The following is a 15,471-nucleotide window of genomic DNA, read 5'->3' as shown; positions in this document are numbered from 1 at the left end:
TCTTGCGACTCTTTTCTATTGTGCAGGCGCAGTTTGAACAGAATCAAGAGAAGGAGACTCTCTCCATCTCTTCTTTTCCCAAGCATGGCACACAGGATTTGCATGATAAGGATAAGCTTGATGATAAGCATGATGATTTGCATGATCAAGATGTGATTTCTCACAAGCATGATGATTTGCATGAAGATGATGTGATTGTTCACAAGGATGATGTGTTAGTTGATACTTACTCTAGTGAAGCTAACCTCATTGCAGAGACGATCTATCACGAAGAACTGATCTTGGCTCTCGAGCCTAGGTCCAAGGAAACCCCTCAGGAAGAACCCCCTCAGAAAGAACCCCCTTAGGAAGAACCGATCTTGGCTCTTGAGCCTAGGTCTAAAGAACCCCCACGGGAAGTACTATGTGTTCGCATGATTAGTCAGCACACATTGTTTGAGTGTTTCATTCACGATGCTTTCCTATATTTAGGTCACCGTCCTTATGTGATCCCTTTTCACAGGCATGACATATTGTTCGATGAGCACGATTCACTCATGAATGAGCACGGATGTATGCGGATGATTCATGAAAAGATGAAATGTTTGCATTCAAGGAATTTACATTCCATGTCTCTTCCTTGGCATGACACAGTATCAGAAAGATCACAAGAAAGATTGAGCATCAAGCATAGGCATTTCCATTGTGATTTGCCACAATTGATTGATTTAGATCCGAAAGACAAGTTTCGACCCCATTGTTTGCATGTGTTTGATAAACGGTTTGGCACTCCGTCTATATGTTCATCTACATTGCATGCACAGTCTTTAAAGAGGAATAGTATTTTTCCAGTCACTTTACATGGAATGGGTATGTTCATGTTTTTGTGTTGGAAGTGGTTTCAAGAATTTTCATCCTCGGAGATTCTTGAAGAAGGAAGAAGCATGACTCTAGACGAAGTTGAAGCATTGAAGAAGCCACAACACACTTTATGTCACTTTCGGCACGGCCCAAAGAAGCAAGCGTTGCAGACCTTTATGAAGTTCAAGTATCGCATGACCCACGCATCAGCGTGGGCCGCCGAAGAGTCCTTTCCAGGATTCCAGACCCTGTTGGCGATCTCCCTCGACGCCATACAGTTTGGTACCAGTACCTCACTTTGAAAAGGAGGGGATGTCATGTGACACATCCAACCCTATGTGTCCGTGGACAAGCTACAACATGACCAGGGATCCAGTCAGTCAAGTCAGTTTAGAATAGGAAGTGATCTGGCACTTTTGTGAGTCTGTTCGCAGACCGTGCATGTCCAAGCACTTAGAATAGATGCATATCCTCTGGTTGCACACAGCATGATCATCAGATTCTAGTCAAAAACCATCAGGAGCATTTTCCAATGCATTAAACCTATTTCCCTATTTTTCACATTTTTTCACTTATTTTATTAAGTGACTTTTGTTGGGAAATTGGGTAGGGCAAATTGAGTAGGGAAATATATAAGGAAACCTAGCGCTAGCACTTTCTCGCAGAAGAGGCAACAGAAGCACTCGCTTAACAAGCAACTTCTCAGTAGAACCCCCAGATGCCCTAGCGTTTTTGCTTCACAACAGAAGGCTAGCATTTTTGGACCAGATCAGCCAGCGTTTTTGCTCTTGCAGATCCCTGGCGACAGCAGACCAAGCAGAAGCCTCAGCGTTAGCAGATTCTCCATAGCAAGACCATTTTCAGCCCTAGCGTTTTTGCATCTGCAAGACCCTTCAACGTTTTTGCACATCTTCGCGACGGAATCCCCACAAGCATCAGCGTTTTCAGTTTTCAAAATTTGGAACCCGCAAAAGAACCCCCGAACCTCGCACATCTCACCTTCCCGCCGCACGGTCAGATCTTGCGAAGTTCACAGTTTCAGCCCAGAAAACGCAGATTTCAGCATCTGCGTTTTGAGCGCGTCGTCGTCGCATCGTCGCCATCGACATCGTCACCGACATAGAGTCAGAATTCAGCAGATAGAAGATTGCAGATTTCAGCCATTAGCATTTTCAGATTTCAGCCCGTCTCGTCGTCGTTCGACATCGCCGGCAAGTCCAAGCATTGTAGAGATTTGTGCAATCATAAGTAGACCACTCTCGCCATAGAGAGTGAGGCCTTCGGAGGAGAGTTTTGACAGCATCCTGGTGTCGTATTCTTCTCTCTCTATCTCTCAGTCTCAGCACCTTCATAGCCAGTGTCATTCACTTTGTTTGTGATCATTTGCACTCTCTCACTAAAGGAACGGAAGGCTCTCCCTTCCGTAAGTAAAAGGAACCTTGAGCACAATTCGGAGCACTCATCTTGAGCAGAATTCAACATTCACTTCCGCTTTACAAGAGTCCATGGCCCGCCTGGCTGCAGCGAGAGAGGAGCAGCGTCTCGAACGAGGCGTTGCTTCCTTGCAGAGGATGCAGGAGCAGCATCCAGACAGTCCTTGGTTGGAGGAGCAATTGCAGCAGGCTCGCCAGGAGCTTGCCAGCACAAAGGAGAGGCGCCATGAGTTTGCTTTCCATCGACAGGCATCTCAATGGACCCAGGTGGGTGACAGAGTGACAGGGGCTTTCTTTGAGACAGTGAGACCCCGACATACGCATGCCAAGGTCAGCTAGTTGAGGAGGCCTGATGGGTCAGTTCCTTCAGAGCGAGAGGAAATGCGAGCAGTTGCTACTGACTTTTACCATGTCCTGCTGTCAGCAGAGCCTCAGTCAAAGCGTCAAGATGCATGCAGAGAGCAGGTTTGGGCACAGATGCCTTGTCTTGTGACTGAGGAGATGCGCCAGAGGCTTGAGCTGCCTCTTCAGCTAGAGGAGCTCCACGTGGCCCCCAAAGCACTACCCCGTGGTAGCTATCCAGGTGAAAATGGTTTGACTCCCAGCTTCTTCTTAGAGTATTAAGCCTTGCTTGGCTCAGATCTCTGCAGCGCTGTTTAGTACATCCTGCACACAGGAGAGATGCCTGACAGCATGAGTGAGGGTCTGATCTACCTTATTCCCAAGGAGGGTGGCTCCTTGGATGAGATTCGACAATGGCGGCCATCACCATCCTCAACTCAGCCTATGCCAAGGCTCTGAGTTTGAGGATTCGGTCACTTCTAGAGAGCATTATACATGGGACACAGACAGGTTTTGTCAAGAAGTGTAGTATCCTTGACAACATCCTTACTTTTTGGGAGGCTTCTTCCCTCACTTGCCTCCGTGGTGAGGATCTGGTGATACTTCTTCTCGGGCACACAGTCAGGTACTTTTGGCAGGTGGTAGAGGAAATCGCTTCATGCTCACACGTTCGGTCAGACAAGGCTGCCCTCTTGCCCCCTTCCTCTTCCTCCCTGAGCACAAGGAAGAGTGATGACCTGCCGGGCCACTTTGGCCCGGGCTATCTGAATGTCGCGCCTTGACCGAAGGTAGTTCTTGATCAGCCTCTCTACCTGGCTGATGCAGGAACTCAAAAAGATCCAACAAGATGTGATGTACCACATAGTAGCCAACAACACCTGGTTGGCCACTGCAACTCTACCTGCCAAAGAAAGTCGTGCAGAGCTCCAATGTAATAGCTTCCTCCTTATGGATAGGAGGAGGGGAGCAATCTGCTGCTCAGGAGACAAGTCCAAACCAACCTGACAGCCCAAGTATCGAACTGTAGTCCCTGGGGGGATCCATCTGAAACCTTCACCTGGCAGCCAATTAGGCGTAGGAGCACTACCAACCGAGAAAGCCACTGTCTTTCTCCAGTTGATCCGTGCGCCTGATGCACAACAAAAAGTCTCAAGAGCCTTTAGTTTCACATTTCCAAGCCAAACAAATTGATGGCTTCCTTGGGAACTTCCCTCTTGCATAGGCAACTTATTGGGTGGGTACTTATCGATGCACTTTCCATAGCCCATGATTGGTCTTGCTTCATCGGGGTCGCTCGAGGCTGCCACAAGAACCTCATCTTGTCTTTGCCTTTGTTGCCAAAAAGAATGCTCTTTACGCCTCTCATGGCCATGCAACGCACCTCTTCATTGCATTGCAAGCTGCTTCAGAGCAGCACCCATTGTTGCCCTCCCATGCAAGCATTTCACGAAGTTGTCGCAAGGCATGCATTTTTGGGCCTTCTGGGGCATGTTTCACCACGGGATTTACTAAGTACAACTAGGCATCTCAAAATGAAACACACTGGGGCTTATCAAAGCACATGTCCAACTGCAGCCTCCAGAGCTTTCTTCAATGCCTCTCTGCCCTGTGTTTCAGAACGTTATTCGAAAGTTGCCTTTGTGGCCTCGCGGTCAACAGCTAGACACTGTCGAAGAGCGTTTCAGAACGCTACCTAACAGCAGTCAAACACAACGCCGATTTTGCCTGCGTTTTAAAACGTTGATCTCCTCTTCACCAAGCTCTTCTCTATGCGGTGATCTCCTCCCTTGCGATCATCGAGCCAAGGGCTCTGATACCATGTCAAAGTCGACAATACGAAAGCATAGAGCAATGGGCACAGAGAGAGAGAGAGAGAGAGAGAGAGAGAGAGTAAGGTGCAGCGGAAGTGAATGTTGAACTTTGCTCAAGATGAGTGCTCCGAACTGTGCTCAAGGGTTCCTTTTTACTTACGGAAGGAAGAGCCTTCCGTTCCTTTAGTGAGAGAGTACAATGGACACAAACAAAGTGGTGAACACTGTGAATGAAGGTGCATGAGACTGAGAGATAGAGAGAGAAGAATACGACACCAGAATGTTGTCAAACCCTCCTCCGAAGGCCCCACTCTCTATGGCGAGAGCGGTCTACTTATAATTGCACAAATCTCTACAATGCTTGGACTTGCCGACAATGTCGAAGACGATGAGGACGACGACGAGACGGGCTGAAATCTAAAAATGCTAAGGGGCTGAAATCTGCAAATCTTTATCTGCTGAATTCTGACTCTATGTCGGTGACGATGATGTGACGACGACGCGCTGAAGACGCAGATGCTGAAATTTGCGTTTTCCGGGCTGAATCTGCAAACTACACTGGATTTGACCGTGCGGCGAGGAACTGCTGCGGGAAGGTGAGATCTGCGAGGTTCGGGACTTCTACTGTGGTATCTGACTACTACTGAAAATCAAAAACGCTAGTGCTGAGCTGATTCCGTCACGGAGAAACTGCAAAACGCTAGGGTGCAAGGTGGAAAGGTACGTAGTGTACGGTACGGTTTAGGTACGTAGGGAACGTACTTCCGTACTGAACCAACCTTTAGGTACGTGATAGGTACGTACCATTTGTAAAAAAAGAAAATTACACTAAATTTAAGTTCACAGACCTTTCAAAAGAGAGTCTTTTGTAATCCTAGTCGATTAAAAAAGCCTAAGGCTCTCTCCCTTTCACCCTATTATCCCAATCTGAAAGCGCCTCTCTCCCTTTCACCCGCCTCTAGCACGAGTGGTCCATGGAGAAAATGGCCCAAAAAAAAAAACTTGCCGTACCGTACAGTACGGTACGTACTGTTCCGTACCGTACGGAATCGTAAGGTACGTACGTACAGATTCCACCTTGCTAGGGTGCCTGTAGTTCCAAAAACGCTAGGGCTGATCTGGTCTTGCTATGGAAAATCTGCTAATGCTAGGACTGATCTGCTGTTGCTGTGGAAATCTGCTACAAAAACACTATGACTACTGCTTGGTCTGCTGTCGTCGGGAGATCTGCACTTGCAAAACGCTGGCTAATTTGCATTGCTGAAAAACGCTGGTTTCTTGTGGCTGAAAACGTTGGGTTTTGCTGTTGGGGGTGGTCTTGCTGAGAAGGTGTCTGTTGAACCCTTGGTTCCTGTTGCCTCTTCTGCCAGAATTGCTAGCGCTAGGGTTTTCTTATGTACATGCTTAGTGGATTTGCCCTACCCAATTTCCAACAAAAGTCACTTAAAAATAACAAGTGAAAAATGTCAAAAATAGGGAAAATAGCCAGATCACTTCCTATTCTAATTGAACTGAACCCATGTCATGAAGTCGCTTGTCCACATACACATAGGGTTAGATGTGTCACGTGACAGAGAGAGAGAGAGATCTACTGTTGAACCAACCAACTAGGCAATGGTGATTTACAATGGCGGCAAGGTGGTGCTTATATAGTAGCTTGGGGTCCTTACGTACCCCCCTTAGTAAATTGTTCTATCCACGATTTGACAAATAAGTAAAATAAATACCTAAAGCCAAAATAAATATTGGGATCACACTGGGCTATTCACTTAAGATGCTATAAGTTTAACACTGCTATGGCTTCTACGGATACTAGAAGAAAACGATGGGGTGTTGGGTGTGCAAGGGGGTGTTGGGTGTGCAAGGTGCTGACTGCCCATGCACTTGGTTCTATTGATGTGATGTCAAATGGTGACCCAAGGGATCTCCTTTATAGCTTGGCAAGGTGGGGTCAAGTAGATGCCACATGAATCCCCACAACTTCTAATTATGTTGGTATGTTAATTATTGTTAATAAGAGGTGATTCATGTGCCGATGACTACCTAGGCCAGCTACTAATGCTAGGGTCCTATAATGTAAACACTCCCCAGTGCCTACACCTAGCAGACATTGACAGTGCTCATGTGTAATCAGAGAGTATGCAACTAATCTAAAGTGCATGGACATGCACGTCCAATTTACATGCTCACAAAGGTTCCAAAAGACTTCCTAGGTTGTCATAAACCCTAGAAGTAGGAGTTACAACTTGTCCACATGCACATACGTCTATAAGTGCGCGTGACATCCTCCCTTTTCAAGGTGAGGTACCAATACCGAGTTGCATGGCGTCCGCGTAGTCTAACAACAACACTAAGTAATCTATGAAGAAATCTTCATCGACCCACACTGCCTCGTGGGTTCGTCAATACTTGAACTTCAAAACGTACTACCGTGCTTGCTCCTTGGAGCCATGCCGAAAGCGATGCAGAAAAGTCTGCTCCGGCTCGCTGACTTGAGCTTTGTGTACGATCTCAAGTTCATCCTCTTCAAGAATCTCCTCTGGGGGATTTCCTTGAAACAACTTCAAGGAAGAAATATGGGGCCCGGCCCTTGGAAGGGAGTTCGGGACCCCATCTGATCTCTCTCTCTCTCTCTCTCTCTCTCTCTCTCTAAACCTCTGAAAAAGTAGAATTCCTACCCAAAAAAGCTGGGAAAAGGTGGCATGTGCTACTGCCCATCCTGCATATGTTGCATCTAGCATCATTTGTTGTACCTGTTACTGCAAATATGCCCAGCTAGGACTCAAGGTTAATTTAGCATGTCAACATGGCATATAGAGCTTATATGCACGTGACAACAGTAGCGTTCCTATTTTCACAGAGCCCTCCTATCACCCTACTAGCCCCTTGGTATACTAAAGAACGGTGAATATGAAAGAAGCAGGATCCTGATTCCTCCCCGAACCTCAGGAACCCTGATCCTGGATAAAGCCACTTGTTCAGTAACTTGACTCATAGCCCCTTGTGGTTTAGAAGGTAAATTTCCAGCTACCACAGCATGATAGTGAAGATGCTACAGGTAGAGTAAAGACCACTCTTTGCCTAATGCAGAGATATAAGACCACCCGTCACTCTCCTTTCTGTCTATGTACAAAAATATACGGGAATTTACAAACTGAGGGGCCAAAAAAAGCTCAGTAACCGTAGCATGAAGCGATCCGGGTGCAGAACACAAGCTATGGTACCAACAGCAGTCTCTAGTTTTCACTTTGCTCTTCTGTCTGTGTTATGGAAGTTTTCATCCAGAGACATAAAGTCTCTGAATTCAAAATTCGTCTCAAAGCTGCTAAATCAGTATGCGCAGATGGTCAATGTGGTGCTTGTGGGTGGCAAAAGTGACATATCCAGAAGAAGCCCGTGACTTGCACACCCTACGCGCTGTGTGTGTGTGTGTGTGTGTGTGTGTGTGTGTGTGTGTGTGTGTGTGAGAGAGAGAGAGAGAGAGAGAGAGCTTCAAGGAAACTGAGAAGAAATGTGTACCATTCGAGGCCTCCATAACTTGAAGAGCAAAGCTTGCTGCTTTATGCCATGGGCGTTCACTTCAAAGTATATACACCTTATTGAGAGAGAGGATTTTTTTATTTTTATTTTTCAATCTCTAAGAATTTTAACGTTACAAAAAAAATCCAGTATGTATGCCTTGATTGGTAGGAATGGTAATGACAGGGTGGAAGGGATTAGTTTCAGTGTCCGAAGCTTGATCAAAGTAGAACAGAATTCATATGTTGGAGTAGCTAGTGAAATGCAGCGAAATGGGAAGGAAGCAATGCTTGTCATTGGTGAAATTCTGCCAAACGCGTTGTAAATGAAGGCAATATTTGTTGTTTTATTGTAGTAGAACATAAATGGAAGTGGATATGGATCATAAGCATCATTTTTCGAAGGTGACATCTTAAATGAAATGCCTACTACTAACTAGTAATAATAATATCCAAATCATTCTTTCCGTATGGGATATATCCTTTCCATGTTTGCGAGGGTAGGGGATGGCATTATGTGTAGTGCAATCATCAGTTACAGTCTAGTCGTGATGTTTGTTCCTCCATCCATAAGTACATGTATTTCTTGAGTATTAAAATCTATAGATTTTTTGGCAAATGGTTCTCCAATAAGTGAACAGTCTCCTGAAATGGATCGTTCCCTCCCATGGTTGTTTTCGTTAACCTCCCTACTGCTGCTGTAGGAGCACATGGGCAGTCAGGATTCATATTGTTGTTGCAAATAAATTGAACAATGAGTACATATTTACGAACGAGGATGTTGTTAGTGTAAAGCAGATAACAGAATCCTAGGACACTCTCAAAAATCAAATAGACAATAGCTGCATAACAGTTTGAAAATAAGTACAACAAGGAGCGGGAGAAAGCAGTATTCATGAAATAGAGCGAATGATTGCACACTATTCTTTTTTGTTGTTTAAAGAGATAGTACTTTGAACACTTAGGGGGGTGACCCTTTAAATTATTGTATCCTTTGGTAGAGGTTGCATGATGTGAAATAATTTCTCGTGTTTCTAGTGCAATAGCAGTAGCCCTATTATTAGTTGTGTGCAAGATTTGGAACTCAAAGTTTCGTGTGAAGGGAGGAAAGGATGACACATCATATCTCATCCTTTTGGAGGATTGCCGATGTGTGCTCTTTTCCTAGATTCAAAATTAGTTGTCATGCATATGTATACTCGTTTGTTGATTTTGCAAGTGATGGAGTAAACTATATAGCTCTCTTCGTCTGTCTTTGTTTCTTTGGCGGTGGAGCACTGTCGATACGGGCAACTTCGTCCAGCGGGCTTGATGTTTGATTGGTCTTGTTCTTGTTTGGCATCTATATCAGTGTCATGCACGGAGATGGAGTGTGCATGGTTAGTTTTCAAAAAAAATTGTTTGTTTTCCTCGTGAAGTTAATCAAATGCTTACCACTTGGGAGTTCAATTTTTCTTAAAGGGTTCGTGGATTCTCCGAATCGAGTATTGAAAAGCTCTCTATTGAAGTGCCATGTGAACTTCTCGTCATTCAACATTGCTCTGGCGTTCCCTCTAAATTCATTGCCACACTCTTTCACCATGCTTGATAGCACCTAACTTGTTGTATTCTTGTCAAGAAGATCCAACTTGTCAAACACAATCTTATAACCATAGTGGAGCATTTTGATTGCATACGTCGAGATGCCAGCGTTCTTAGTGTTCAATGGTTCATGGGCTTCTGTGTCCAGCAGCAAGTTAGCAGACTCATCAAAGTCAATGCCAAAATGCACCAGCCTCTCTTTCTACAATCTTGTAGAAGAAGACACGTTCAGTAGTTTCAATGTAGTGCGCAAATGAGGTGGACAACTATTACAAAGAAGTAGACAAGGTTAAGTACTTGTTGCTAATTTCGTATCATTGTTTCTGTACTCTTTGTTGCGACTGGTGCATTTGTTGATGTACGAGTGCAAAAGATGAGTGCTCCAAAATCCCTCAATGAATGCGTTGGGGGGTTCTCGAGCAACATTGGCTAGCCTCATTTGATTTGATGTTGGGTATACGCAAGTAGCATATTTTGATTACCTATTTTTGTGTTAGTGGAATCCTTGATGAACATATAGAAGAGCTGAAAGGAGATATGATGTCAGTTTCATGTATTGAAAGGCTTGGAAGAGAGTGTTGACTCTAAACAATGTGGAGAATGATTACCATGTCTGTGTCCATGGTAAGTTGTTGCAGTCCACTTGGTCCCTAACAATCGAATCTGGAGAAAGATAGAGTGTTGCTTGGTAGTTGAGTACATAGTTTTCTGACAATTTGATGCAAAATTACACAGCATACAAAAGATTTCTACTAAAATAATGTGGAAATGTCCAACCATGGGGAGAGAATTGTATCAGCAGGCCAAAACATTCGTGTAGTTGGCATGTTGAGTATTTTGAGGTGGCATCTCTCTGTTACACGAGAGAACATGGCATACACCAAGCCTGGAGCAAAGGCTTGTTTTATGATCAGGATGGCTTTCCTTGATATCGTGGCTCCTTGAGACTTGTGTCTCGTAATTGCATATGCCAGTGCAAGATGAAATGTGCTTTTGTGGAACAATTTACTGCTGATTGCCCTAGTAGCATGCTTTGTCCTTTGAATGGTCATCCTAGCACCTATGGAGAGAATTCTGACTTCTACTCTAGCCACATTATGAGATATGGAGAGAATGTGACAGGTCGAGCCATTCGCCGCACTTATATCTAGGTTAATGTTTTCTGTAATCATACACTTGGTACCAATCGCTATCTTGTCCAATTCATTGAAAGCCTTGTCATGTAGCCAATCTTGCAGTAGTGGCTAATGAAGGGCATTGGTCTTAAGTGCAATAGTGACCAAATCGCATGCTAGGAAAGACTTTTGTAGAATCAAGGTGTTGTACTTGTAGACATCTTCTCTATGTGTGCATATTATTGTGGTAGAGGCATCAATCATCCTCAAGAGTTCAGGCTCATCAATTACACACTGTGACAATGTCTCTATTATTTGTTGCTCTGTAGGCTTCCTGGTGCGGATTATGTTCAAGAATTGGTGGACATACACAGGGTCTGCTGCATGGCAAAGCGAGAAAGTCATGTTGTGGGTGGTGGCTGCAGTGATATACGCTGAATTTTGTATGTTGCATAGATGACATATTGGTGTGTGGTGGTGGCATGCTAGTGGCATTTGCGCAAGGTCTCCGAATGGTAGTATGAGCTTCTGAAAAAATGGGTCTAGCAGTGTTCCATTAGTGATGTTCGCTATTTGACGAACAATCACGTTGAAAATTGTGCTTGTCAACATTGATATTTCATCAATGATAATGATGTCTGTACTGAGAATGGTTCTGAATCTCTCATTAGCAAGGTTTATTGGCTGTGGAAATATTTTTTTGATAATGGAATCTTGAACTGGTTGTGAACAGCTGTCACCAAGTTTTTGAGACGAGCAATCGATGCGCTTGTGGATGCAGGATAATGTTTTTATTGTCTCTTATGAAGGTTGAAGTCAAGTATTTGATGAGGAACGTCTTTCCACACCCAGGCACTCCTGTAATGATATGCAAACGTCTGTTCAAAGTTGAACTGTTTTCAAAGATGATTTGCTGCTATGAAGTGAGAATTGCGTTGTGGGTCTCGTGGAATTCCTTAAGCAGCTGGAGCATTCTACTATGAGTATGGGAGATTGTTGGCTCAGAAGGGTCATTTGCTGTAGATGTGACCGGATTTTCTCAGCTAAGGATGAATTTTTGTTGTATTAGATCTAAAGTATGTCTTGCATTTTTAGCTACAAGCATATTGTGTTGTGTGTGTTCATGTATATACATCTCCAAGTCTTCGTAATTGAGAATCAACCCACGGACCCTGCACTCCATAAAGTAAGAACAATATGTATTATTTTGGGAGAGAAGCTCCACTTCATTCCTAAAGGGGACATTTTGCAATAACACATTGAAGAAGAACCCCTCTGTTTGGTGGCCTGGATCGTATTCCATAAATCTCACAAGATGTTGGAGCATGACAACAATGTTGTTGTATGCATCGCAAAAACCTTCAACAATTGAATGCTCGCTGGGCTTAAGAATTTTCAATTTTTTGTGGTACTCATAGAATGTGAAAGTTCCAAGATGCGATAGTCTTGCACAATATAAATCGATAGGATGCATGACTGTAGTCTGGCTACATGATAGTAGCCTTTGTCAAAGAAATGGTGGGGACGAGTCAATAGATTCAACATGTTCGCTCCTTGTGATAATAAGTATCTTCAGACAGTTGATTGCTACGTTTGTGATAGAGATTGGCTTTGACATTATTGAAGTTACGATCGGATGGAGCTTCACCTGGTTGAGGCCATGTAGTCCAAGCCTTGTAGCATCATCTGCAGAGAGGTTCATTTTACCAAGGGGTTCATGCTTCATTGCGTACTTGAGGAGGTAATGTGATATAGATGAATCTGTGACTTTCTGCATGTTCATATGTGCTTTCCAAAGAAGGAGGAAAGTGGGATGATATGGAACAATATTTGCGGCGCTCGTAACCAAGTCGATAGTAAAGCCTAGAAGGATCCATAGTTGGAGTTGTACTATATTATGGTTCAAATGGGAAGCCATATTTACACACCATTCCTTCTCCCAGCACTTTGCATGATTCCTTGCACCTGTGTATTTGCTTTGTAATAACGAGATTCTGTAGCTCAAATGAAGGACCATCCCGTGATTCCGATGGTATATAGGCAGTAATCTCATCCGGAACTCGAGTCAAATCGTGTTTGGATATCCATAGAATGACATGTGCATGCAGTGAACCTCGGTTCTGTATCTCGTAGCGCATGAGGTAATGCTTCACACGACCCAACATATTGCTTCCACCTGTTGCAATTAGGGTTTCAGGAAAACACACACAGCTTGGAGAAGACGAAGGAAGCCAAGGCACGTATTACTTAGTGTGCAATGGAAAGATGGATAGCCCTAGAGTGATGGGTGTATATACAATGCACGGGGGGAAAAATCTCCTAAAGAGGGAAAAATGCCCCGGTGGTCCTAGTGTGTTCACACACATGACTACCACATGTATATGGTAACAAATCCCCCCTGGAGTGATGCGGTGAACGAGAGCTGGCACATGAGTAAAGGGAAGTGCCATGCCCTGAGGACATGATCAGTCCACAAAGGAGAGTAAGCCCAAAGCTTTGCAGAAAGCTTCGAGCTTCTCACGAGACAATGCCTTTGTGAAAAGATCTTCAAGGTTGTCCTGTGTTGGCACATAAGCCAAGCTGATCTCTCCTACTGAGAGCCTCTCCCTGACATAGTGGTAATGCACCTCAATGTGCTTTGTTCGAGCATGAAAAATTGGGTTCCTCACAAATACCAATGCGCTCTGACTGTCAGTGTAGATAGTGTTGGCAGTGTCCTATCCAACCCCCAAATTAGCCATAAGGCATCTGAGCCATACACACTCAACCGTAGCTGTGAAGACTGCCCTATACTCAACCTCACAACTAGAAGTGGCCACAGTAGGTTGCTTCTTGCTCAACCATGATATACATGAAACAAAAGCCACTTGTGGACACTAGCGTGTCAAAACAACCAGCCCAATCTGAGTCCTAAAAAGCATGTAAGTCTAGCGGCAATGATACCCCCTTGGAATTAAACAAGCCAAGATGTAAAGTGCCACTCAAGTAGCGGAAAATCCTCTTGACAGCCTACCAATGCTTAGACCTTGGGCTATGCATAAATCTGTTGACGTGTGAGACTACAAACTGAATATCCAGCCTCGTGTTGCATACATAAATGAGGCATCCAACAATAGTTTGGTAAAGAGTGACATCTGCAAGATCACCAACATCATGAAGACTCAATTTCAAACTTGTTTCCATATAAGTGGCAATAGGTTTGCAATCCTCAAGTCCAAACTTACATAGCAAAGTCTCTATGTAACTTTTCTGACCAAGGCAATACCACCATCACACTGCTTAAACTGTATACCCAAGTAATGATGCAACAGTCCCAAATCTTTCATCTTGAAAGTTGCATTCAAATCAGCCTTAAATTCAATAATATGTCTCTCATTTGGTCCAGTGATCAGCAAATCATCTACATAAAGAACCATAATGGGAAGTACATCACCCTCACGCTTTACATACAATGTGCTTTTTGTTGGACTGTTACGAAAGCCTCATTTGACCAAATGAGTGTCAGCCTTCTCATACCAAGCACAAGGAGATTGCTTCAACCCATACAAAGCTTTGTTACATTTGCACACCTTATCCTCTTGTCCTTTCTTGACAAAACTTACATAAACTTCCTCAAATATGTCACCATTCAAGAAAGCAATAACAATGTTTGATTGATGTATCCCAACCAAAATGAGTTGCCAATGCACATAGAAAATGAACAGTAGTCATACGACAAGTGGGAGCAAAAGTCTCTTCATAATCTATGCCTTTTTGTTGTGCATAACCCTTTGCAACAAGGCAAGCCTTATAGCGATCAATCTCACCATCCGGCTTGCGTATCAACTTGTAAACCCACTCCATACCAATGGCCTTTTTGACAGGAGGCAAATCACATAAATTCCATGTGTCATTTTCTATAAGTGCATCATATTCTGATTGCATGGCAGCCATCCAATTTTTTGAATTATGTGCTTCATCAAAAGACAGAGGTTCCTCAACATCATGTAAGCTAGACACAGCCAAAGCATAACAATCTATGCATAAGATGCATGGCGAGAACCTGAACGAGTACAAGTAGACAAAGGTGCATTCAATTTACTGTCAAGCAAAGTATGCACCAGCCATTTAGGCATACCTCTAGCCTGCTCATTTTCAGCCCTTGCCACATCAACTACATCATGTACATTATAGTCTTGTCTGTAACATTTTCAGAAACCCCCATAGGCTGTACATTTTCCTCATTGGAATATACATTTGTACTTCCACCACTGAAAAGAGGCAACAAAGTGTCATAAATGTCCTGTGAGCTTACAATAATGTCTCTAGTACATGACAGCAAGGGCTGAACAGAATCTTCCACGAACACAACATCCCGTGAAACCAGAATACGCTTTGTTTATGATGATACAACATGTAACCTTTGCTTTCAGCACTATAACCAACAAAATTACATTTGACAAGCTTATCATCCAATTTTCTGCGCTGTGTTTGTGGCACCAAAGCATATGCCACTAAAAACACACATGTGCTCAATAGAAGGCTTTCTATCATGCAATGCTTCATATGAAGTACTAGACTGCAAAGCTTTTGTAGGACACTTGTTTAGTACATAAGTGGCACACATGATGGCCTCAAGCCAAAAAGAATGCGACAAAGCTTGACTTTTGACCTTACATCGTGTCATTTTCGTAAGTGACCTGTTTTTCCTCTCAACAACACCATTTTGCTGAGGCGTATAAGGCATTGTACATTGGTGTTTTATCCCACGACTAGCCAGAAATGCATTAAATTCATGAGACATGTACTCTCCCCCTCGATCGGAACGGAGGGTGCCCATAGTACATTTTGA

The 15,471-nt window shown here is 43.8% G+C and overlaps 1 protein-coding gene across 1 annotated transcript in view; it reads right to left on the bottom strand.

Moving 5' to 3' along the window:
* LOC147421103 (putative uncharacterized protein YDL057W) overlaps positions 1-8,022 on the bottom strand; it is a 51,794-nt gene extending 43,772 nt beyond the window's left edge. Inside the window, exon 1 of the mRNA XM_086504045.1 lies at positions 7,946-8,022. Coding sequence (XP_086360171.1) covers positions 7,946-7,961 — 16 coding nt within the window. The 5' untranslated portion in view covers positions 7,962-8,022. The remainder of the gene's footprint in view (positions 1-7,945) is intronic.
* Positions 8,023-15,471: the final 7,449 nt, after the last annotated feature.

This window comes from Adiantum capillus-veneris, chromosome 28 (assembly GCF_014529385.1).
Source record: "Adiantum capillus-veneris isolate H3 chromosome 28, ASM1452938v2, whole genome shotgun sequence".
In the NCBI taxonomy this organism is placed as follows: Eukaryota; Viridiplantae; Streptophyta; class Polypodiopsida; order Polypodiales; family Pteridaceae; genus Adiantum; species Adiantum capillus-veneris.
Note: the sequence above shows the minus strand (reverse complement) of the source record. Positions and strands in the feature narration are given on the sequence as shown.